This window comes from Pieris brassicae, chromosome 10, assembly GCF_905147105.1.
Source record: "Pieris brassicae chromosome 10, ilPieBrab1.1, whole genome shotgun sequence".
NCBI classification, from domain to species: Eukaryota; Metazoa; Arthropoda; class Insecta; order Lepidoptera; family Pieridae; genus Pieris; species Pieris brassicae.
Window position 1 is genome coordinate 5888330 of NC_059674.1, and position 26202 is coordinate 5914531.

The following is a 26202-nucleotide window of genomic DNA, read 5'->3' on the forward strand; positions in this document are numbered from 1 at the left end:
ATAAGCATTTATGGTAAATATCATGAGAGTAAATGAAGCAAGAGGGGTATGTATGATCCTACAGATCTTTGGGATCAGTGGTCAATATCTACCCTTTTAGACTATATTTATTATATTGATAATAAGAAAAAAATGTGACTAACAATGGCTTTTCAAGGAGTGGGGTATATTAAATTGTTTTTTGCATTAAAAAACTAGAAACAAGTATCTTTTATTTAAAAACATTAGGCATTATAACTTAAGATAGATGTTCATTTATTTTCGTTTATGTACAAAAATTACGAGCTAAAAAATCTTGTGATGTTTTAATTATTTTTAGGTCGATAAAACGAACTGTTCACTATTATTATAATATATAATAATAGTAAACAGTCTTTATTATTTAAAAGCTTTGAAAATTCACTTAAACCTGTTTATAAATTCATTGCTTATTATAAATTTCACGTGGTAAAAAGAATCATAAGTGTACTATTATAACTTACTTTAAAAGTACTGTTTTCACTGTAAAGTAACTATTAAAAGATATCAATGATAAATATAATGCATATTTAAGATTCTCACCAATGTGCTCGATAAAAAAAAACAAAAGAATATCGTCGGCAAACAACCAACCGCACGATCAACTGCAAAAATCATGTAAATTGTAATAATAAATGAAAAACAAATAATGGCAGTTAGCATAAAATTTGAGTTTGAAAATTGAGTGTTTTATTATTGAAAGTTGAAGTTGACTATCAAGATAATTGTCAATGAACCATAAGCAAATTCATATTTTTCCCTATATAAATTATGCGAAATATCAAAGAAATTGACGATTAATTAATTATTGTGAATATATTAACTAACTTATGCCTACCCAATAATATGTTGTATCTATATATTTTGTATGTATGCATAAAAAATTTATTGAGCTGTGGTTTGTTTTGATATTTGACTTTGACAATTGTGTAATACTTAACCTAGGTTTGAAGCTATTACCTAGTTTTGTTTTAACTTTTATATTATTAATTTTACTTTAAATATCTTTATTTGTCCTGACAAATATGAAGAATGGATGATAACTCGAAAAACGCATCCTCATACCAACATGATCAAGAAATACTAGATGGTAAGAGGTCTATACGAAAAATGTAATTTGAAACTAAGTTCTTAGAAGCAACAGGTTGTGACGCAAAAAGTATTCGCTGTAGTTTTAATTTGATCTATTATTCATTTCTGTATGTAATTTACGTAATATTCTATTGAGCTTGTTTATAAATTAGATTCAGTTACTGATTTGCCTTTTCTGTGGACGTCAAGTAAATATTTGGATTTTGAACATATTATATTTTAAAAAGATTATTTGTTTTGTGTCATAATTCAATGTCTGCAAGATCTGTGAGTAATCGTTTAATTTACATAAAGATATAAATATTGATTGTAGCAATTTTTTTTAAAGTTACAATATAAAATCTATAAGTGGATATTCTTGATACTAGACGTTGATATTTTATATATAAAGACATAATAAAGGAGCCTTTTATAAAAAAAATAGCATCTAAATTTATTGTAGCTTTTGGAAAATGGAGGCATAAAATATATAGAATAAGTTCATCTTAAGTAAGATTGTTTGGGCATCATCTTTCTTAATATTTCCCTTTTAAGAGATATATTTATATAACAAAAGTATTTTTACCCTTTTATATAAATTGTAGCTCGAGGTATTAGTATGACAGTAGAGGAAGTAGCTGGACTCCCAACATGCAAATATACAGAGAAAGTGCAATCACTTAACCTTAAAGATGATGATTTAATGTTTCTTAAAGGATTGAGACGGAGAATAAGGAACCGGGTATGCCATTATATTATTTCTCTATATCCTATTAATCTTAAACATAATGCGTAAAACTCCAAGCTTTTCAGTATATTTCAGTTAACCTTATTATCAAATTGGAAAGTAAAAAAAATTGCTTTAAAATGTAATATGTCAAAATTCATAATACACCAAATTTAACAACCAAAGACAATTAAAGTAATAGACCAGCTTGTTGTTGATAAAATTAATTTAAAAAAAAATCAATCGCACTACAACTTTTTAGGTCCGGTCCTCAGTTTTCGGTATCTGATTGATGATCATTTGTTAATCTATTAGGCAAGTAGGTGAACATCCTTCTGTGCCTGACACACGCAGTCAACGTTTTTGGTCTAACGCAATCAGGTTTCCTCACGATGTTTTCCTTCACTGTTCGAGCGAATGTTAATGCGCACTTAGAAAGGAAGACCATTGGTGCACAGCCGGGGCTCGAACCTACGACCTCAGGGATGTGAGTCGCATGCTGAAGCCACTAGAACACAGTATTCCATAAATGATGCCTATAGTGTGTGATGCAACTGATAAGAAGTTATCCTTAATATCATTTAATTTAGGAAAATTACATCTTTACGACATAAGTAATTGAGTGTAACTAAGATTTTAAAGAAATGAAATTTTTATATGTATCGCTAGATTATAAATTATTTAAAGGGAATCAGCGCTTGTAGCGTTTGGTAGAAATCAATATAACATGCTATTTGCTACTAGATGGTGCTAGACGTTGTTCTTTCTTAACTATGAATATTGATTTCAAATTTGTATAATTAATTTAAAATGCTTCATGATATGCAACGTTGTTTGTTTTTTTGGCGCGTATATAAATAGTTTTTTTGGTACTCCGACATGGCAACAGGCGACATACAACTGGCCATTTTCATGATTAATGCCACACACAATTAACGACTGTAATTATTTTATATGTATTTTATCAATGTAATAACTCGAAGCATTTATTTTAAACGATATTCATTTTTCTTCCATCCTCTTTGATATTTGCAGCACGCATTCTGTCAATGTTATGTCAAACGCAACAAGGTTACATGAAAAAAGTCTGGATTGTAATAAATTTGCTATAGCAACAAAAGTATTCTTAAATTTTCTAATTTACCGCGCAATTTTCTAACATAAAAACATTCTCCTGACAATAACAAACACAACAAAAAAGAATTAGCGAAATCGGTCCAGGCGTTCACTCGTGATGCCGTGATCAAGGGAAATAGGGATTCATTTATATATAGATATAGATTCCTGAATCAGAGGAAAGCGAAAAAGGGCGGCGTGAATACTGTATATGCATAGTTGTAACATCTGTATCATGTTTAATTTTACTATATCTAAAACTTAAATAAATAAATAAAAATAAACAGAAAACTTTTATTAACGAATATAATAAAATAAAATGGTCCAAATCAATTTATTCGAATAATATGTATTAATTTACTTACAAATAATATTGTTATTTCATATATAATAATATGAGTTACCGTTATTGAACGAATACGTTATATACGAATTGCAATATGCTTCATCATTGTTTGGGTCTTTTTTGTTAGTGAATAATTCATTAAATCTTTATGTATCGAATTATATACATTTGCGGCGTTGCCGCACTTGTATGTTGTTCTCGCTATTCAAAGATTGGCAACCTCGCTTAGGTATAAGGCCGTAGGAAAGATTTTTAAACCAATATCTCGCGGCGGTTATCTAAACCTTTCGAGTTATTAAGTAAATATTTGTTATTTCATACAACTTCTGACATTCATAGTCAAAATTTGTATTTACCACGAAAGTTACGGCTTCTCTTATCAATGTACTTTTAGGACTTCTTATAAAGAAGAAATGATTTCCAACAAGTAAAACTTTTGATCTTATTAATTTTACAGCTAGCATCACAAAACAGTCGCCGGCGCAGTGTGGAGAATCTACGTCGATTAACACGCGAGTTACGTGCTGTGAGGGCATGTCGAGATGACGCGTTGTCGGAAAGGCGTATGTTACTCGCTACAAGGACTGTATTGCGGACGCGATATGGGGCTTTAAGGACACATATATTAGAGGTAATAGTTTGACGAATTGCTTTTTTATATATTAATTTAACACAGTAAACACTATATCATATTTACCTAATTAGGACAATGGGCGGCCTAGTGATATCTTCCAGCAACTCGCGGTAAGGATAACATTCAGGCCCGTATTCCAAAAGGTAACTAAAGTCACAATCTCCGCTTGAGCTATCAATATGTCAAAATTTGACAGCTCTTGAAAGCAGGTTTAAGTTGTGACGTGCCTCAGGGACTTAGCCTTAAGTATGACTTCCGTTAATCAAATAAGTTTTTGACATACGGAAAGTCATTTAGCATCAAGTCTCGCTTATCATATGTATTCGTATGGGATCTGGTGGTGGATCTAATTGAGGCAATTTCACTTTTCCACCAGCTCACGTAATGTGCTGCTGCACTGCTGTATTTACGCTTTACAATAATGGTTTACTTTCTCGAATTTTTACCGATTGTTTGGCACAGTGATCCATTTTCCAGTCGCAGTGGAATGCTACTTTACAGATTTACAAGTCTACCGCGCCTGCGCAATCGCTTAGTTTCATGTGTCGCGCTCGCTGCTTTTTGTTTAGTGTGCCCGAACTCATTCCATTCTAAGCACAACAACTTCATTATTATTCACTAGGTAACGTAATTCAGCCATACAAATACGATTGTTATTATACGTTCTTGATGGTAGTCAGTGCGTGCACGTAAGGTAGCACGTCGCACTTTTGATTGACATTAAACATTTTCAATATGAACCATAGAGATCGGCCATATTATGGCAATGAGACAGACAAATTTTGGAACATGCCTTATTTATATTTGACAAGTGACAGTGACAAGACATCAATCATTGCAAAATTAAATTGTAGTTTTTTCCTTTACTGACTTAATGTTTATGTTCCGTTTGAACCTTCCACGATATTCCACAAATATTTCAAGATCAATTTGCCAAATCGGTCCAGCCATTCTCGAGTTTAAGCGAGATAAACGAACAGCAATCTATTTTATATATATATAAAGATTAAATTGTTTGTTATAACATTACAGGTCCTAGAAGAACGTGACGACAACGCCAAGGTTCCAGACTTAGACCCAGAAATCGTAATTGAATCTCCAAAATCAGACAATTATCCAAGTCTCAAGACACAAATTTTTGAATGCCGCATAGACAAATTAGTTCAACAGAGTGTCAATCACATTTACAAAGAAAAGGATGCCAAAACCGATTACAAAAGTGAGAATGTTTACAAACTGAAGGCCAATGATTACATGTCAGATATTAATAGTAAAATTGATAAACAAATTGGTTGTATACGAACAAATGAGAATTACAAAGAAAATAAAAAGAAAGATATTGATTACAAATCAGAAGACAACATAATGGATAGACCGATAGATGGACGAAATTACAAATTTGAGAATGATTACAAAATTGAGATGGAAACAGATAGAATACAAAAGCAAGAATGGAAATATAAAGAAAATGATTATAGCGAAGATGTAATTAACAAAGTCTGTGCGAAAACGGTGTTTTTGGATGGTGTTCTCAATTTATCGAAGAAAAAGAGTCATGGACGGAAGCAAACGGCTCCAAGACGCATTGCTTACACATTCAGTGAGCCAGATAGTGGTAAGTTAACTTTTGTGGTGGAATGGCTTTAAGATAATATTTACAGTTTTGAAATTAGGAATATAGAAAACAATATTGTAACCGTATTAAAGCTGTATTATTATAAAACTTTTTAACTATAAACTTATAATTATTTACATAATTTTAAATTAGGTAAATTATGTTAATTAAAACCCCAAGACAAACAATCCGCGAAAATAGAGGACACCGTGAGTAATTTCTGCAAAAACCCGTCATCTTTTAGTCGATACCAACTCCGGGGAAATAAATACAGAAAACACAACTCTGTCTACAGCTGTGATACTTTTGACATTCAACACCTTTTGTCTTCTGTCACCGTGACCACGCACGCTGTAAAGCACGCGAAACGTCGGAAAAATTTAAATTCAAAATTATGTAAATAATTATAAGTTTATAATAATACAAATAGCTTTAATCCTTTTATTTTTCCAAATCCTTAATTGTTTTCTTTCAATGTGTAAAAGCTATGTTAACCAAAGACAAATTAGAAATATAGCAACGGATACACCATGTATATGAAGGACATTGTGTAAACAAAGAAAATTTACTAATAAAATATTGTGTGCGAATGTGTAACGTGTGTTAATTAGTGTGTGTGTGCGTTTTTAAGTAGTTTGACAAAGTCAAAGTCAAAATAACTTTATTCATATATGTAAACAAGTACACTTATGAACGTCAGAAAAGAAGTTAAATTAATTGTAAATTTACGTTTACTACCAGTTTGCAAGTCAAGGGCGTAGAGCGGGCAAGAAGAACTAGCTAGAAACTTTTTCCATATCTTTTTAACTCTTACTTTACTTACTTACTTTACTCTTTTTAATCAATATCGAAATTGGTCTAAGTATACAAAATAGCTGACCCGGCAAACGTCGTTTTGCCTTGTATATTATTTCCAGGAAACATTTTTTTAGTTCAATAAAAATAACCTATCTACTATAATAAAAATAGGGGTTGATCGTAGAGGGGTGACAATTAAGTGTTGTATGTATTTTTCTATGCTGTATCATAAATAATAAAAACAAAAAAATTAAGGTGGACACCCCTTATCACTTAGGGGTTTGAAAGATAGATAGTATCCGATTCTCAGACTAATTGAATATGCATAAAAAATTCATAATCATCGGTCGTGCGGTTTCGGAGGAGTATTTGAAGGAACATTGTGACACGAGAATTATATATATATGTATATTAAAATATGTTTTTATTTCAGATGGTGTTCTAGATTTGAAAATTAAAAAGGAGCCACAGTGACAAATACATCACATTTTTATTTAGTATACATTTTGTGCCAATGTAAGTCAATCTTAAATACAAACATATTTATCCAATCTCTATTGACATAATTAGTGTTCAAACACCTAAGTTTTTATTAAATAGCAATAGATTTTCCCCACGATTGGAACATGAGACTGCAGTTGATGACATGTAAGCCAATTATGAACAAGCTCAATTTCAGAATTGATTAAATCTATAGATTGGCAAAAGTTCTTGTATGTTTATGTTAAGATCTGACTTTTTGCACAATGACCAAAAATTTATAAAAAACGAATTTAATATAGGGTATTTTTTCATGTTTTGTACAAATATATTATGTTATGGATGGCCATTATCCTAAAATATATATGTACTCTTAAGAGCCGGTGACATACAAGTTTTACATTTGAATATATTTATAATATAACAAAGTTATAGACTAAGAAATATGTCGGAAAGCTTAACAGTAAAACTGTTTTAAAATTTTTATAGAAATGTCAGTGGCACTTAATATGAACGATTCATGTTTCACTGGACATACCAAAGACAACATAAATGAAAATTTCATAAAAATTCTTAGAAAGGACATTTGTTCGATTTTTAAAAGTGTATTACATGTAATGGATACAAGTCATTTAGCCAATTTTTTCTAACTAATGTTGCCACTTTAACGTTCTTATCATTTCACTCAAATGCAACATTTGGCAAATGATTGTCTAAGCACTTGTTACGTTGCGTATTTCTCTTCCATCGCTACTTACAATTTCGCGATATAACTGTATCAGTTAATAAATCAAATAGTTTATCAAAACTTAGTAAAAAAATTAAATGAAGTTAAGATAACATAATGTAACAAAACTCAAATATTATAAAATAGAATATCAACTCATTATAAATCCATTTTTTATGTCAGTCACCCAAATCAGCCATTTAAATAGTTCTAAAAGGTGTATAATTTTTATGTAAATTTTGTATAGGTCTGCAATATTTATCATTATGCGGCTCGTCTGCAAATTTTATTTAAAAGCATTAATGCTATTTTTTGCTATAAGGCAACACAAACCACTTTTAAAATGAGAGGTTCATGAAATTTAATATTACCTAAACTATTACAATGAAATTATAAGTTTAAATAACAAATTTGATGCCTCATTTGAGTTTTATCCAATTTTTTAAAATCCTCATTTTACTTATGTCATTTAATTAAATTTCAATTAATATAAATTAGTCAAAGATATTTTTTTCTTGTGTTATGTGCTTAAAGTGACCTATGTTGAGCAAATAGTATGAACGATATTTTATTGTCTATTAAAAGTTGTGTCTTTTAGTTTAAAAAAAGAAGTAATGTATTTACCATTAAACTGTTTAAAATATATTTACTGTAGTTGTAAGTAAAATTTACAAAATATTTTTATAACCTTGTCTGTATGATGTGATGTTGAGTTTCAAATAAATACATTTAGTTACCAATGTGAGTTTTAATTGTTATTTACAAATCTTGAAGATACATATTTTAATATTTAATTTTAATTTCACAGTTTATTACTGTGAAATTATAATAATACTTTGGTATTATTATATATAATATAATATATATTATAACGTGATTTTTATATCAAAAATACATTGAGAAAATATAAACCAAAACAAATGTAGAATGCAAACTTTTTAACATAGTGTCACCTAGTATGAGTCTTTAAATAACTTAGTATTTTGATTAAAGCGACACCTATTTATTGTTATTACAAGGTTTCTAAGGGCAATGAGTGCTATCTATTGCGAAGTAGCGTAACTTTGATTTAGATAGAAGATACAGATAAAACAATGTAACAAGTTAATTTAAACAAAAATCAATTTATTGTATACAATTGTATTATTAATGAAATAAGACAAATTAAAATTTAAAGCAATTTGCATTTTCTTTTTATTTTAATAGTGGCTACATTCATCACCTTCAGCGCCCCCTAGACTTCAAAAACAAGAATACTCCTTTTGTCCCGCTTATCCAATATGGCGGTAAACGATTTATGAAAGGTGCAAAATGTTTTGATTTTGAACGAGAATTGAAAATTGTTAAAATTCGCCGAAACGCCTGTAAAACACGGAATGTGCAGTGAGATCGAAAATAATATCTCTCGAGTGGATGTTTGGTTATTAATCTATGCGAGTTTTGTCAACATTAGTGTTATTTTATGTGATTTTTGTGCTATTTTATTCTAATGATATCACAAATGATATGTGACCGAATGATTAGCAAGAGATATGTCTACTAGTGATCAAATTACATGTCCGGGTGTATGTGAAACGACTGTAAAAAATGAAGAAAACCCTATTGTTGTTCACGATGAAGTCAGTGAGAAAAAAGAAGAAAAACCTAAGAGGAAGGTATCTTTTCCTCATGATGAGGAGCTAGTCACTCAATACTTCGAACCAGCCAACCCTTGGCATGATGGTAAGTTATTTATTTATTATTGGCAGTTTGTCAAAACTTATAAGATTTCTCATATTGTTGAGCTCAAAGTAATTACCACAATCAATTTAGAACAATTAAAGCGTACGTGAGACATTAGTAAACGTAAATAATATGAAGGATGAAACAAAGAATTTTATTATCCATGTTTTTTTAACTGTTCAAGACAAAAGAAAATATTGTATGTTTTGTGAGCATCATGTTTTTTTTTTATATTCAGAAGATATGTGTATGGCAGTAAATCAGAAGAATTTATTTAAATTAATTTTTCTCTAGTAGAGTTCAGGAAATATTATTCCGTGCCATTGACACACTTAATACTCAATTTCTTTATTAACTGTAAGAGAAAACATGTCTTCATTTTCATGTTTTGTTCTCTGTGTAATAACTGAGTAATATGTTAGACACATCTGATAAATTTTTGTGGTTTCTTGTATGTTCTATAAAGTAGTTGAGATACTAAAATCACTATGGTACTTAAAAAATTGTGCAACAATAATTATAAGTATTTACATATACATGTTTTAATTTATCTGTCTTTTTGTATCCTTATTTGTGATTTTACTATAAATTTAAATCCATCACACTTTGAATTCATTTACAAAAGTACTAATCAAATTTAAGAATAACTTCATAAGTATTTTTTAAGGGATCAAATATTTTTTTTACAATATAATTAGTAATAAAGGTTCATTTGACTTTTAGTAGCTACATATATACTTGAAAATTTTGCCACTGCACCATTTTTCCTAGAACAGGTTCTGGAATATAGGCTTAATCTAAATTATATAGTCAATATACATCATACTTTACAAAATTAGCACACACCTATTGAGCTTATGTTATACAAAAAATAAAACTCTTTCAATTGAATATTAGAATACTATTGTAATGTGTACATTACCATTGCTGTAAATGTACTTGCAAGTCTCTAGATGCCTATAAGTGGGCCCATGGTCAGCACAAGTGTTAAGTGACCTGTGTCCTGATTGCCCCCTGTCGTATAAAAAATAATTAATTTGGTTAAAGTTTTACTTTACATTATTATAATAGTTATTTTTTAAGTAAGAGGCCTATAGACCTTGAACACCTGGATGTATGCCAGGTGTCACCTGTAGATTCAAATGAGAAACATCTAACATAACATTGAATGGATTTGAGACATGTATCCAGGCTTGATTATCAATGCCATATCCTTATCATGAGAAAGATGCAAAGTGCAGTTGGCCAGATATTAATAACTTACTATTAGAGGTCTCAACACCTCAACATAGTAATCAATTATATTTCTACATCCATGACATTAAAATATTGTAATGTATATATCAACACTACAAGTACTATACTAATAGCTGTGCTGAACAAGAGATCATCAAACTTAAATAAATATTGTTTCATCTGGAATCGCCCCCTGAGTCCGCTTGTGATGGTTAAACCCAGACATGTTTACTATAAATTATAGTATACATATAGGTCTGAAGTTGGAAAAGTAAGCGTTTAAAGTTTAAAGATTGCATTACGCTTGAAATGTAAAACTTGACAGTAATTAAATCAACAAGCTATCACTTTTTTGTCTATGATATCAAAACGATTTATCGCACGATCTACTATTTTTCCACTTAGACCAGTGTTTTGGCGTTTTTGCAATGATAACTATAATAGTACTTATTTGTAAAATTCTCAGGTATCTTATCGTGTATAAATAGCCGATTTGTTGCTAGGCAGTATATTTTTAGAGCATTCTCAAAGTTTTGTATAGATATGTTTTGGTCAAATTAAATTTCCAATGTTCCGTACCGGAGTACGGCAGGTTGGTTTGTTTGTGCACGTGGAGTCGTCTGTTAAATTATCACTAATGGTAGATTAATAATTACAAGTTTAATACTAGGGCAGTATGATGTCTTTTAGGGCAAGATCCAGAGCGCATTTTATTTCATACAATATATCAAAAACATGAATTACAATTCGCTCTTGTGTCACGAATATGACCCCCCAAAATTCGTCTTTGAATCTTAGAGTGAATATTTTATCCCATGCTTTCAATAGACAATATAACCTACATTAAAATAGATGAGTCACCGTTTAAAGTATTATTGGCGAAGAACGCGCCTTGCAGTCTGCACTGTGACATTACCACCCCCTCCCCACCCCCTCTAATGCCCTCTATCCAATGATGTACAAGAGATACTATGATACTGTTATATGAATCTTCGGTTGTTTCGTGGAGTTAAGTAGTATTTAGTTGAAGCTGTAGAATTTTCTATTCATTTACTGCTTAAACGTAATGAAAAATGGTTTTATGATATTTTTTTATAACAATGGTGTACAACAATAACGGAGTAGTGTTAGCCTGGAGGTTTCGTGCGACTCCGTATGGTCGTAGCTTCGATGGCTGTGCTTTAATGGACTTACTGTCTATGTGCGCATTTAAAACTTGCTTAAATATCTCGCAAAATATCGGGAAGAAACCGTGGCATGCCTTTGATCCAAAATGGCGACGGTGTGTGTCAGGCACAGAAGGTCGATTACCTACTGGGAAGTAGAAAGATGAAGTATTTAAGATTATCACGGAACTGATACAGAGATCTGAGACCCAGACTCAAATGGTTGTAGCGCCTTTGGTATATATGTATATTACACAACAAGAAAAAGCTTTTTAAATGGAATGTCTTAAACTTGTCAAATTCTTCTTCTCGAAACAGCCATAGCAGACTACCTAGCACTAGTAACAGCAGAATCTAGATTTATGATAGACAGTGATATATCATCATTTTTGGCAAATGCTTATCCAGCGGTCGCAAATTCGATTCGAACAAGTAAAATTATCAGATAAATTAGTATATAGCATAGTATGAATGGCATGTAGTTAAAACAATCTTTAACTATAATTACTATCCGATTTACTTTTACATAACACTCATATGTATTTTTCCTTAACTGACGTCATTGAAGACATACTAGTACATACTATGACTATGTTTCGTTAGCCTCGACGTTATATCTCTGAACCCATAACTGAGCAGTCAGAGTTTGCTTGACTTAAATCCTAATTGAAGATAAGTCTTCCACTCACAAAGACAGAAATATCTATGATTAAAATATTACCGGATATAATTGTTGTCGAGAAATGTTGGCCCATTGTTTTCAACGTCCGACTCTCATCCTTGGGGTTGTAGATTCGATCCCCGTGACACAATGCGCTTTCAGTCTGTAACTCGATCGTACTGTGAAGGAAAACATCGTGAGGAAATCACACCCTTTAGACCCAAAAATCGACGGCGTGTCTATGTTATAGAATAAAAAATAAATAATAAAATGTAGAAATTTGAGGCCCAGACCTAAAACGTAGCGTTACTGGTTTTTATTGTTAATTGTTGACACAATTAAATCTAATACTACATACATGACATCATATATTTAAGTATATAATGCTGAAACCATATTTCGTAACAATAATGCTAAAAGTACCTACTGACAAGGATTATGTGGATCTTCGCGTAATTGTGTGATTGTTACTTTGCTTATCAAGAACGTAAATGAAAGGTAATCACTCTAAAATGGTGACAGTTAAGGGACTAGTCGAGATTTTTTAAAAATAATTACTACTTGTTATTTCAGTTTTTCATTGTGTTTTAAAATGTCGATGAAAAATTTCAAAAAATTTAAATAAGGTTATTCAGTTTGAATGCATCTTAGCGCATGCTTTTGAATGTCAAAAATGTTTACAAAATTCGCGAAAGAGCAAAACTACGCCGTCCATACGGTGTTTCGTTAACAATTTCCAAGTAATTTCTTGCTAAAACCTACCATTTATGTTTCTTAAGGGCCTATATGGTTGCCAAACTCCAAAAAAGCACATTGTTTCTTTCCCTTTTTTGTCATCGTTTCTTGAAGTAGGGCGAATGGAAATATATGGTGGAGTCGAGTAGTTTATGTTTTCATTTTGAAAGATCGATACACGATTTAAATAACTTCGCTCGATAGAAAAAAGCCAAACATTGCCAATTTTTGATACTTTGAATTCATTTTAAAACGAAAATGTATATAGAACATGATTTTAAAATTTACACGATGTATTGTGTCGCAAGTCAAGTAATCCGTTTCAGAAACAAAATGGATAAAATTATTTTAATTTAATGTTTTGCATAACGAATTGTTATTTCGGGCCAGTGCGCCTCAGTGCTCCAGCTCTCCATTGCGTACCGCAGTCCACTCCGAGACACTGACACAGAAATTCGTGCTGGGATAAGGCCTTAAGCGTGCAATTCAGTTTTAGATATTAGTATTTATGTATGTTACATCGGAGGTGGGATCATAAGAATTTTAGGATGGCTAAAGTACATAAAGGCATGGCTCAAAAGGGGTTGGGAAATACTCCTATAAAACATAGTGCTTTCAGGTTACAGGACGGGATCAACTGTTGGTAGCTCATACAGTGTGGATAGGTTCTGATTTCTACTCACGAAATCATTATTTTACGTATAAGACCACAGGTAGATAGTAAAAATTAGGTTTCCGTTTGAAATACATGTTTATAAATTATGATGATGGTTATATATAATATTTTAACTCGCCCGATCGTCACATATTATTTACTTTGCTTCGTTTAATAATAATAAATGGTCATTATTTGACTCACAACGGGAAATTGGTTTAATTTAGTATTTATCAAATAATAAGCAGTCAATTAAAAAAAACACTTTTTTAAAGATATTTATTTAGAAAAAGTTGGCTTAAAAGTTACGAATCACAAAATGTACTCAAAATGTTAAGTGAGTTGAACAGAAGAACAGTGAATCTTTCGTTACGTTTTTATTACATCTTTCTGCTCAAATTTTCGCGCGGTTTCTCAAAACGGGACAATTTTTCGTCCCACAGTTCAGTCCGGGGACACAACAGGACAGGTTCAGAACAGGACGTCTGGTCAAGTTGGTTATGCTAGACTCACTTAGTTATGATTAACTTTTGCCAATTTTGTTTATTAGTTACGCTCTCAATTCGGACAAGTTTTTTATATAAAAGGTTTTCCTAACACCACACAAAATATCAAATTAAGTCCGTTTTCCGATCCCGATAAAAGCCTTTTCCAGACTCCTTAATTCTCCTATTTCTCTGACCCTTGACCAAACGATCAGTTTTACGTCATCTTCTCGTCACTTCTACCTTGTTGTTTGTGCCTTTTATCCTTGTATTAGTGTTTGTGTCTAGTCTATTTCTAGTCTACTTCTCAGCTCCTCTGAAGGTACCCAAGGGGTACTTTCTCTTTTAAACGCTAATAAACTTCTCCCAATTTATGTAGAAAGGCAGGCATTACTTGCCTGTAAAGGAGAATAATCAATGAACTAAGACAAAAAAATATACTCCTATATATAAGGCCGGCAACGCACCCACTGTAATGGGTGTCCATGGGTTGCGTGTCTTCCTTTTTTTGGGCGTCCCGTTCCCGCCGTTTGCCGACCTTTACTATAAAAATAAAGAAGTTTCACTTCAAACATATATCTACTCACTGTATAGTATAATTAAAAGATTTCGCAATCAATCAACAAATATCAAAGTAAATGTTTTCACGTGAATAAGCGTTGGCAATATCTAGTATATACGTTTATTCTATATAATGATGTCATGTGGGTCGCAAAGACCGCTAATCACCTCGTAATTACAGCGCTCTCCATTGGGCTTAACGATGCATTGCCAAGGTTGCTGTAGGTGTTTCCAGTAACAAAAAGGATTATTTCACATTATACAGCATGTTTACACACAATACTGGATATCATAAAGATTACTGGATTGAATTATGGTCAGTTGTGGAACGACGTTATTTTGAAAATTTCCTGTATTTGTCAGTTTTTGTATAGGGTAGCTGTTTTGTTGTGTATTTAACATTTTACAGAATAATAGTGTAATAACAAAACCACTGGTATATTGTTATGCTATTCAGCTATTTTGACTGTCTGGTAAGGTCCAAGGTGGGTAGGGCGCGTTCTTAACTGATAAAATAATTACAGTCAAAGTCTATTATAAGGACATCGAAGGGACTACTCATATTTGTAAAAACCGATCATAACAGCCGATGACGTTGTTATTAAGTACCTAAGACATTGAATTCAGCCGGGACCTTTGATTTTGGTCAATATAACCGGTATGTTGTTCTAAACGATGTCATCGTAAATAGTTTTTATATAATTGCTAGTTTCCTTAACGTTATTTTTTTAACTATGTAAAAACAACTAAAGTTTCTATGATTTAAACCCTGTATAGTATAAAAAATATGTCTCTTATAAATTATATATCTAATAACTAAGGCTTATTGCATTCTAAAACTGGAATTAAACTCAAACTCAAAATAACTTTATTCATATAGGTAAACAAGTACACTTATGAACGTCAGAAAAGAAGTTAAATTAATTGTAAATTTACATTTTGTACCAGTTCGCAAGTCAAGGGCGTAGAGCGGGCAAGAAGAACTGGTAAGCAACTTTCCGCCACTGTTTTTAATCTTTAAGTTTTGAGTCATACAAATTGATTTGCTCCAATTCAAACAATTTGTATGACAATCCCAAGGATTAGGATCATTTAAGTATTCGTCAAATTTATAAAAACCTTATTGTTAAATTTACCGTGGACCACGCACGCTGTAAAGCACGCGAAACGTCGGAAAAATTTAAATTTAAAATTATGTAAATAAGTTTATAATAATAATACATAGCTTCAATCCGGTTAAAAGTGTTTTCTTTATTTATTTAGTTATGATTATTAATACAATTTCCATATAAGGTGTGGTTTATCTTCTGAAACCTGTTTGGTCGTACACTCAAATTATTTATATTTCGAGTATTATACTGGTATACATTAGTAACAGTAAATATTGTAATCAATTTTGTTTTAAGGTAAAGCCACTAATTGTTGTATTAAAAACAATTTTAGTAAAATTACTCTTATTACAATATCGTAGGACACCTAGCACTATATATGAATTGTTTTCAAATTATTGTAATTCTGGAATATTACATATTACTGAAACTAATTTAGAGTAAGTTTCCGCACTTGACTCTCATTAGGTCCGTTGCGTAATAGGGATACGTGTTTATGTTACCTGGTTTTGACGATAAATAAAATTATGTAATTTAATTGCGATTTAAATCATAAGCCGTCCCCACGCCCGTGTATCATCTGAAATGTAGTTTGGTCATTATTCCTTTAACTAGACAATAAACACCTTGACAATGAAATTAGCACTATTTCGGTGTAACGAACGTGAGAAGCTCTTACTCATACATTATTTCTGTTCGAAAATTACCTCATCATATTCAGTCATTGCGTATGTGTTCAGGGCTGTCTCGTTCATTCAGGGTTTTCTACGCTGTTAAATGATTTGTTAATACTTAATACAGAGTTTTGGAAATTTTAAAATAGGTCCATTTCAATGAAAATTAATTGTACATACTGAGACAGGCACACAAACACAGCACATGTTGTATACTTAACTATTAGTAACAGCATTTATAAAAGCTATAAATATGTGATTTCATAACTGAGTAATATAAATGAGAATTAATAAAATTTTATTAAAGATATATATTCTTTATAATTGTTTGTGAATTGTTAGCTGTAATTAGTTTACTGTATTTTAGCAGCTTAATGGTTTGGCACTGGTAAGAAGATATATATTATGTATGTGTTATACAGAGTGTATTTTAGATGCGAAAGATTTAAATTTAACTCAAGAGTTTATTTAACTTAAATATTATTACAATTATAATACACTTGTACAGGACAAGCTTATTTTAATTGTAATTGTGTTATGGGGGGAATTACGGGTTATTTCTGCTTTTTATATACCAAAATAGAAATGCGTTTACGGATCACCCCACTAAATGCAGCAGGGTTTTGTTGGAGTCACACTGCAGGCATTCATCTACTCGGAATACCGGGAGAGTTGTATCTGTTATATAATTGTTGTTTTTTTTATTTATCAATTTATTCTTCTTTAAGATATTTATCCTCGTTTAAAATGAACGAAAGTTCCGTAACGCTGTGTTTTTTCATTAGAGCGAAATCACACGCGTGACCAATTTTTTTCTCCATAATTTTTGGCTGCCGGCCAACTAGTTTTGCCCACGTCCGGTCATTGACTGCGGAAAAATACGGCCGTGTTTTTATACATTTACATAATGGTTTGTTTTGATACTAAAAATAGCTGTTGCTATGTCTAGTTTTTGTTATAAAACTGTACCTAGATCATTAGATAGCCTGTAGATAGAAGGATATAACCAGCATTTATAGGACGTAGGACGTAGGAAATGCTTAAGTGGTTCGATCGTGGAGAACGGAATGATGAGAAGCTAGTAAAATGATGGATATAGAAGACAACCGTAGATGGTGAAGTCGGGTTGGGTGGGGCTTGTCAGACTAAATCCAGGAGATACTAGAGAACAGACGAGAAAGATGATTGTCATAGATAGCGAGAGAGGTATGTCTGAAGAGAGCGAGTGAGGATCCGGGATCCTACCCCTTCGGGAAAAATATATGAATGTATATATAACTTATAAATCCTTAGAAAGTAAATACTGTTGGTGGTATTTGCTGAAAAGTGCTAGTTGCTAAAGCACGAAGCGTACGTTCTATTCTTCAATCAGTTATTATATGGAACATCTTCAGGTATAATATATACCTATACAAAACATTCATATAAAAAGTGAGTACATAAGTATTACGCAACGGGAGGCCTTATCGCCAACAAGCGATTTCTTCCTTGTAACCATAGTATTAAAAAAAAGAAACCCCTACAAAAGATCAATACAAGAAGTCCATAAATAATTAACAAAAAAGAACAAAGTAACATGTAACATTAACAAAAATAATGTAAAATGTAAATGAAAAAAATTATAACAATTTATATATGTATAAAAAATTAATATATATAATGTTTTTATTTACAATATTTGTTAAAACACATCCTTTCTAAATTGAGGAGCACTGATAATTGGCAATGCATTCAGCGACATCTCTTACTGCCTAACAAAGTTATACTTCTTTTAATGTTACGAATTCTAAGAATGTGAAGCGGAATGTTGTGATGTGTTTTATTGAAGTGAAACTTTTTTATTGGCGTTGGAAAGTTACCGTCACATTTTTTGGTTACGCGTCACATTTTTCCGTTACACATTTTCTTGTCCCTACCACGGTTGATTCGAAGCCAATTTATAATAAAAATATATAATAACAATAACAATGATAATAATAACTCTATTGCAATTAATGAAAATCTGTAATAAGGTAAAATGAAATAATTGTATTATTTGTATACATGTCTATGATAATAAAAGCCTTTTGTTAAACTTGTCTTATTTAACTTTATTTAACCAATTTCTGTAAAGTTGCATATTTAGTAGATAATTTTTCGAAAAATAAGGTCACTTTTTACATCACAAACAGTCAAAACGATAAAACTCTTAATTTGAAGTCGGTAATACTATGTATCTTTCCTTCAACAGGTTTGCACAGATAAAATAACAAGAATATTATAATCAGTGTTATTTTGACTAGGGCCTCGCCGTTTTGGGGCCGTACTTACCATTGTCCGTATTTTAGAATTTTAATTGTCAAACAATGTATTCTATATCAAGATAGAGATATTGTCTTTTGATACGAATCAGAATATTATACAGTCTCGTAGCTGGGACGGGTTTGGATAACTCATTTTGGCATCCTTTTCATGTTAAGTCAGAATCTGATGTTGGTGGATGAGGGGATTTTTGAGCACTTCAGCGGCATTTTTCTGTAGCTTCCAATAGTGGCAACGATATCAATCCCGTTTTGTATAAGTTCGATGACGTTCTCAATATCCGTAGAGCTGATGTATCAACCTTGGAATTGAGAATACACATAAGACCATGAAATAAGTCCCTTACCGACATCAAACATTATTAATAACAATGTAAACTCTATTTATTGATGCATTAAAAGAAAAACAAATAAGACAAAAAAAATATAAGGGATGCTACGAGCGGCCTTGTCGGTAACAAGCGATCTACATACACCATCATTTGTCTTAACGTCAATCCCTTATAAGACTTTTCCTTCTATACGATGTATTTTTTACATACGACATTTCTTTAACGCCAGAGTAACGCAAGTTTTTTTTGTTTGTTCGAGATGACATAAAAAAGATAGTTGAGCATGACGTAGGTGTATCGCAAGTTCGGCTCCGTACTCCGAGAGCAGAAGATAGACGAGAACAACGGCTATAGACGTTGAGGTATTTGCTACCGTGGCTAATAAAATGTCTACCCGGTCAGTTATTACATAGCCTATACCATGGCTACGTCTGGCCTCCGTGCGTCGCCAAACCCCCGCATTAGGAGCGGTCTCTGGCTACACTGGCTACTTGGTGACGTCGGCAGTCGGTCGCCAAGTGAGTTAGCCGGCATACATCTCAATAAGAACTTGTTGGTGACGTCGCTGGTCACGTCGCCATGGCATCTCGGTGAGGTATGGGCCTAACGTTAAGCAACTAAGTTGAAGAATTATTTTATATGCATTTGTCGCTCTCCTGTCATGACTGCGATTGTTACATTCATACAAACCAGTGGTTTTATAATATATACCACGATTTCGATTGTATTATCCTTATATATTATTATGAAGAATATATGAAGCCACAACTGTTGTAGAGTCGGTGCGGAAAGAGAACCTTCGTGACACGACCTCAAATGTTCGCAGCAGTGTTTCATCTCCATTTTTGTTGTTACACTTACGTCATTATAGTAGGACAGTCTTGATAGTTAAATGATGCGCGGTAAATAAGAATTATTATATACACTAATATTATAAAGTTTTGTTTGTTTAAATTGAACAGGCACCTAAACTGCAGGATCGATAAAATATTCTTTCACCATTACAATTCTAAAATATCCCTGAAGAACCTCCGAACAAGGTGTAAAAAATAAACCAAAATTAAACTATCGCGTACGCTGCAAAAGCTATTATCATTGTCAGTACTACAGTTTTATAGAACAAATAATGTTGAAAAATACACGCATGCAATGCAGGAGGAACCATAGAGCACAGCTAGTAAAGTAGTAGAGGCTGGTCTCCTTACTCGGAGACGAGACTTGTCACTCCCGTATGTGAAAAACCTACGGGAGTTTGTTAGAGTATCGCCACTGTATTATTGAACGATAATCAGTTAATTAACATTTACTAAGTAGGTGTATCTAACCCGGAAGTGATTCGGGTCGCGAACTTGACCCACTTACTTATTATAAAACATTCTTCTCGCCTCGTCTGACTAACGATAATATTGATGGTTATTTCGATCTCTGATACTGGCCACGTTCGTTAATTTTTACTTTTTAGGTCACAGACTATAATAATATGTAGTCTGTGGAATGTCAGCTGCAATGTAAAGAAGAAAGAAGCCGTAGAAGAAATTGGTTTTTAGTGCAATTTGATAGGTTTGTCTTATATATTATAGAAAATATTATAACTACATATATATTTTGTTTTACTATTCGCTTCTTAAGAAACAAACGTATACATACTAAGACGTTTACAGGTACTAAATCCTCTTTCGACATTTTGGTGATCCAGAAAGTTTAGAAAAACTTATTGTGATTGGAATAGGCCAAACCTCGGGCCCGTTCCCCTACTCGCTGGACCGATCAAGTAAAGGCCCTTACAGGTCGTACTATCACCTAGGCGCAGAAGGATGCCGAAGACAGGGGATGTTGTTGGAGTGGAAGATGTTGTGCGGTGCCACTAACACGACCTTCAGAAATAAAAGGAAAAGCGAGACTGAGACTGAAGATTCATCACTCTCGCGACTTCATATATCACATATATATCTAATTTTCGCTATATTTTTTTGCTTGTGGTGCGGACTTCGGTAGCATTGGCAAATTAAGCAGAAAAACATTATATGTTTTTATATGGAAAACTTGGCTCCGTGCTCATAAACGGAAGCATGATGATAAATTGAATGTTATTTGTATATTTTTCCAAAAACATTTTTAGTACTAATGTACAAATTATAAAACAATAAAGATTGGCTATTTTTATTCAAGTGATTTAAAATATCTAATAGAAGTATAACATGCGCGCGCCCTTGTTAAAAGTCAAATTATATTTTGACAGCATGAGATCATAGACCAAACATTGCCTAATCTAGACAGACTGACGTGGTAATCTCCCGGAACATTTACAAACGCGAATTTATATATAAATACACTGAATCATCAGACATTAGTGTTTTTACTTTGACCTCTCCTACAATGAAGGTTTTGGTGGTCGTCAATACACAATGTTTAACAAGAAAAACATAACTCCTCCGTATATTCTTGACATAAATGAAAGACATACACTTGATAGTAGTAGTGATGAAGGGAACCATTAATTCAGTTATCACGGCCCTACAGCGTGTTTTGGTAGGGCTGAAAGGTTTTACTGGCTATGCATATATGTGCATACATTTACATACCCAGTAGTTATCAGAGCTCTTTAGGTAGATTTATAAGGAAATGTATGTGTTTAGAACCTTACCCATGTGTTGAGAAGGTAAAAAGACTCCAACTCAAAATGACTTTATTCATATAGGTTAACAAGTTAACTGTGAAAAGAAGTCATTAAGTAAAGTTAATTGATTCTAAATTTACATTTACTACCAGTTCGCAAGTCAAAGGCGTAGAGCTTGCAAGAAACTTTCCATCACTCTTTATAATCGCCAAGTTTTGAGTCATACAAATTGTTTGTTTGGCACAGCAGCCATATATATTTGAACTGGAGCAAATCAATCCCAAGTATTAGGATCATTTAAGTATTCGTCAAATTTTTAAAAAGATTTATTGATTAATTTACGTTTAATGAGAGTTTTGAATGTATTCAGTGATAATGCTCTCATTTCGCTTGGGAGTTTTTTGTAAAAACGAATACAATTTCCATATAAGGAGTGGATTATCTTCTAGAGCCTGTTTGGTCGTACACTCAAATTAGTTTCGAGTATTATACTGGTAAAAGTCACAATTTGTTTTAAAATCGTTTATATATTTTCGTTGGCTTTAAGACCAAGAATATATTGACCATATAGTGTATATTTAATTCCTTTAACTGTTTCCGTACCGGCCACTGCAGCTGAACCCCACAGTAGAATACCGTAGGTACAAAACGATTAATATGTTGTATTTTTATTTCAGTACCTACAACGACGCGTGCGCAGCTTGCAGGCGAATATCTCGAAGCTTGCAGGAGTCATAACACACCTCCCATCGATTCTGTACTGCAACAGATACGGGTTAGTAGAATATAGTAAAATTAACTGAAAAATATTAAGCATGACTAAAACTATTTTATAATATTACATATATTGTGAATTCGATAGTCAAAATAGCAATATTCTATGTTCCTTTCTGGTGGTAGTTTTGATTTGCGTTCCCTTGACAATCTAATCCTTGAAACTCCTACTTATAAAACAGAATTCTATCACTCCTTTACTGTCCAAAGTATCCTGCTTTGGAACTCTTTACTTCTTGATATCAAAGGCTGTATTTATTTCTTTAAGAATCTTCTTTATCAGCTTTTAAAAAAAATGTTGCTTCGTAATTGACCACTATATATGTTTATATTATTATAACTCATTAACCCCAAGAATAGCTTTTAAATTTTTATTATTACTATTATTATTTTTAGTAAGTTTAAGTGTTACATGAAATTTTATAATTTTCTGTTCATTATTTGTGCACTTGTACTTTACCCTCAGTTGGTGTTTTTCCATACGTTTGCCTGGAAGATACCTTATTCGTTGCCTCTAACTTATGTAACCTTTAACATAGGTTACGAAGTATAAATAAAATTAATTTATTCATATATACACACATGAACGACAGTAAATGATTCTGAATTTCTATTTACTGACATTTCTCAAATCAAAGGCGTAGAGACAAAAGCTCACAATTCTTCGTCACTCTTTTAAATTGCCAAGGTTTTTACATGACTGCTAGGTTGATACAAAATGTTTGTAAGCATCTGCAAATTATGTTCTTATCACACGTTAAATCAATTAATTATTGCAATTAAAATATAATGTCTGAATAAGTAAGAGAACTAAACGTATCACCTCTATTGGCATGGTGTGGTGAATGAAGACCATACACTAACATTACTGTGGGAACAACACGCAAACACAATGTATTAAGCTGGATCAGAACAGAAAATAATATTTTCATAGCGTTATAACACCATATTGCAGTCATGCCAACACTTACAGAACCTTCCCCTTAGGATTTCCCCCTTAAATATCGCTTCAAATCCCCTATAGTTGTACGCTCTGTTTGAAATATGCCTTAAAAATATATTTAAGTTGTATAAAATTTGTAGTGTTGGCCTAGTGGCTTCAGCGTGTACCCTCATCCCTGAGGTCGTGAGTTCGAGACTGGCTGTGCACCAATGTACTTTTTTCTATGTGCGCATTTAACATTTCGAACGGTGAAGAGAAACATCGTGATGAAACCAGCCGGCAGACTCAAAAAGTCACTACTTACTATTACTACTTGCCTATTAATTAGATTGACAAATGGTCATGATACAGAAATCCGACGCTCAAACCTGAAAAAAGGTTGTAGCGCCATTGATTTATTTAGTTTAGAGTTAATATTTGGTTCACTTTTTTGGTTGGGTTTCTAAGCTTGCTTTAAATTGTATAGAATCGTACGTTTTTATGAAAAAATAAACACCACAGGATGTCTTGATTTCCCCTAAATTTGGCGGGAATACCCCCATGTTGGCATCACTGCTATATTGTAGGGAGACTTGTCACTTACCTTCATGAGAGAAAGTTTAACCACTATTTTTACTGGCAATGAAAAATACCTTTCCCAGCTCCCTAGGAGTCCGTGAGAATCGTGTGGCACTTGTTATACCCTCCCTCGCGAGGGGGATGTTTAGGCCCGTTCGGGGCATATGCCCCCTTTGGGTTGTGTATTTTTTCGCGCCCTGCTTATACAGGGCGGGCAAATAGCCCTTGATGGGGGCTGCAGCGCGCGGGGAGACGCGGTCTCTACTCGTTGTGCGCAGCCGATGGGTAACGTGAGATTTTTTTAAAAATGGAATCTCGCTGTTGGCCTTAAGGGCTTTTACAGCTCAGCTCGGGCTGTTTTGGCGAGCGTAGCTCGGCCAGAATGGCGTTTTATTCCGCGACTAGCGCAAGGGCGTCTCCTGTGAGACTCGAACCTCGGCTTGGGCCGTCGCGGGGTGGTCAATCGCCTGAAGGGCAGGAGGACAGAAGCTCACTTCAGTGAGCGAAGTTCGAAGTAAAGGTCCTCGCCTTCCCCGGTGAAGGCTGTTTTTTACCCTAATCTGTGTTTGGCTATTTTTATTATTACTGGCCGCGCGGTCGGCTCCGTCAGAAGAAGAGCATAGACCACCAGTATGTACATAAGTAATGTAACAATACCGCGTTTTAAATGCAACAGCTGCCATCTAGTGGTCGGCATAAATATTAATTAATTGATTAACATTTTATTAAATTTCAATAATAAATATTTAATTTCAGGAACTATCAGAAAACACGATTGGTGGTTGTATTCGAGCGGCTCGGCTCACGCTGGCAGAGTGTTCCCTGCTCGGTCCGTCACCGGTGGATGCGCTAGAGTCGCTGTTAAGCAAAGTTCAATTTAGAAGACTCGAAATTGACCATGTGGAGATCGATGATGAGGGGGCGGCAAGTTTTGTTTTATTTTTCTAAATACTTTGCGAGTAGTACTGCCTTATGTTAGACATTATGGAGTATTCTAATAATGTATGATTTTGAGAATTTGAAATCGCATTGAGATGAGTGTACCTTTATATTCTTGCTTTCTACTATCCCAGTTTTATCAAAACTTATTGAGTAATATGAAATATGGGTAATAATATGGCACAAAAATGTTATGGTGGCGTGGCGTGGTACAATCTAAAGTTCGTATATTCTGCAACTTGATGGCGTGCAAATTTGTCCTAAAAGTAATTTAAACTAGAAGTTACAAATAGATTATGAGTCATATAATTATAGACAGATCTTATATGATTTTATATCTTCATCATTAAAATATTTCATTGCGTTATCAAATTAATATTTTTTTTAATTTTTAATTCGTTTATAGAATAATATTTCTTTTCTAACAGTAGTGTATCCACACATTTCAAGGACGTTTATCCTTTACAGATTATACGTCCAAAGCAATTTTTTACTATAACTTAATAAATGTTATTTCAGGAAGCGATATTCGATATGATTGAATACTATGAGAGCGCGTCGGCTGTGTGTATAAGTGGGCCGCGGCAGTTCGGTATTCGTGGATGGCAGGCCGCTTCTAGAATGATTAAAAAGGTATTTTGCTTCTCTGATGTTATTTGATTGGACAGGAAGGACCGCTATGTGGAACCAGCTGCCCACTGAAGTATTTCCGAACCAATACGACTTAGGGTCCTTCAATGAAAGATCGTACCTTTGAAAGGCCGGCAACACACTTGCGAGCCTTCTGGCAATGTGAGTGTCCATGGGCGGCGGTATCGCTTAACATCAGGTGAGGCTAGTGCCCGTTTGCCTCCTATTACATAAAAAAGGAAGGAAGGAAGGAAGGCTACCTTGGCTTTATTAGCCACGACTTTACGGACAACTGATGGGCGTCCAAGTGTAGACAATAATGTATGTAATTCATGGAAACTGGAGTTATTTAGTTATTTTCTTCCGAATCCGTACTAATAACATCCCACTTAACAAGTTTAATTTCATCACGAAAAAAAGAGACGAACAAATTGTACACGATGTGAGAAAGACTGACTCAAGCTAGCTTGGATTTCTTAAAGGAAACACGATGTCCTCCTACGTCTTTTCTCTTCTCTCTCTCTGTCAAATATTTTGTTCAAGGTTCACTGCCGAATATAGTGATGGATCTGT

At 33.1% G+C, this 26202-nt stretch overlaps 3 protein-coding genes across 8 annotated transcripts in view; 2 read left to right on the top strand and 1 right to left on the bottom strand.

The window, feature by feature from the left end:
* The window catches only part of LOC123714981, a 32317-nt gene extending 31672 nt beyond the window's left edge, over positions 1 to 645 (bottom strand). The window contains exon 1 of one of the 3 annotated variants that reach the window (XM_045669713.1): positions 483 to 634. The gene's annotated coding sequence lies outside the window, so the exon portion shown is untranslated. Of the gene's footprint in view, positions 1 to 482 lie in introns of all 3 variants that reach the window. The other 2 variants (XM_045669709.1, XM_045669708.1) reach the window with 2 other exon arrangements.
* Positions 646 to 959: 314 nt separating this feature from the next.
* LOC123715551 lies at positions 960 to 8212 on the top strand. 4 transcript variants are annotated; one of them, XM_045670656.1, is made up of 6 exons: positions 960 to 1108; positions 1695 to 1831; positions 3736 to 3909; positions 3984 to 4055; positions 4945 to 5527; positions 6759 to 8209. In XM_045670656.1, exons 1-6 carry the CDS (start codon positions 1051 to 1053, stop codon positions 6797 to 6799), a joined length of 1065 nt encoding a protein of 354 aa, XP_045526612.1. In that variant the 5' UTR covers positions 960 to 1050; the 3' UTR covers positions 6800 to 8209. The 4 variants fall into 4 exon arrangements, with proteins under 4 accessions (XP_045526612.1, XP_045526613.1, XP_045526615.1 ...); XM_045670658.1 differs by lacking the exon at positions 960 to 1108 and adding an exon at positions 1242 to 1377 and having other exon boundaries at positions 6759 to 8211; XM_045670657.1 differs by lacking the exon at positions 3984 to 4055 and having other exon boundaries at positions 6759 to 8205.
* A 614-nt stretch (positions 8213 to 8826) lies between these two features.
* The window catches only part of LOC123714842, a 37213-nt gene continuing 19837 nt past the window's right edge, over positions 8827 to 26202 (top strand). The window contains exons 1-4 of the mRNA XM_045669435.1: positions 8827 to 9254; positions 22463 to 22560; positions 24817 to 24984; positions 25519 to 25632. Of these exons, the coding sequence (XP_045525391.1) occupies positions 9065 to 9254; positions 22463 to 22560; positions 24817 to 24984; positions 25519 to 25632 (570 nt within the window). The 5' untranslated portion in view covers positions 8827 to 9064. The remainder of the gene's footprint in view (positions 9255 to 22462; positions 22561 to 24816; positions 24985 to 25518; positions 25633 to 26202) is intronic.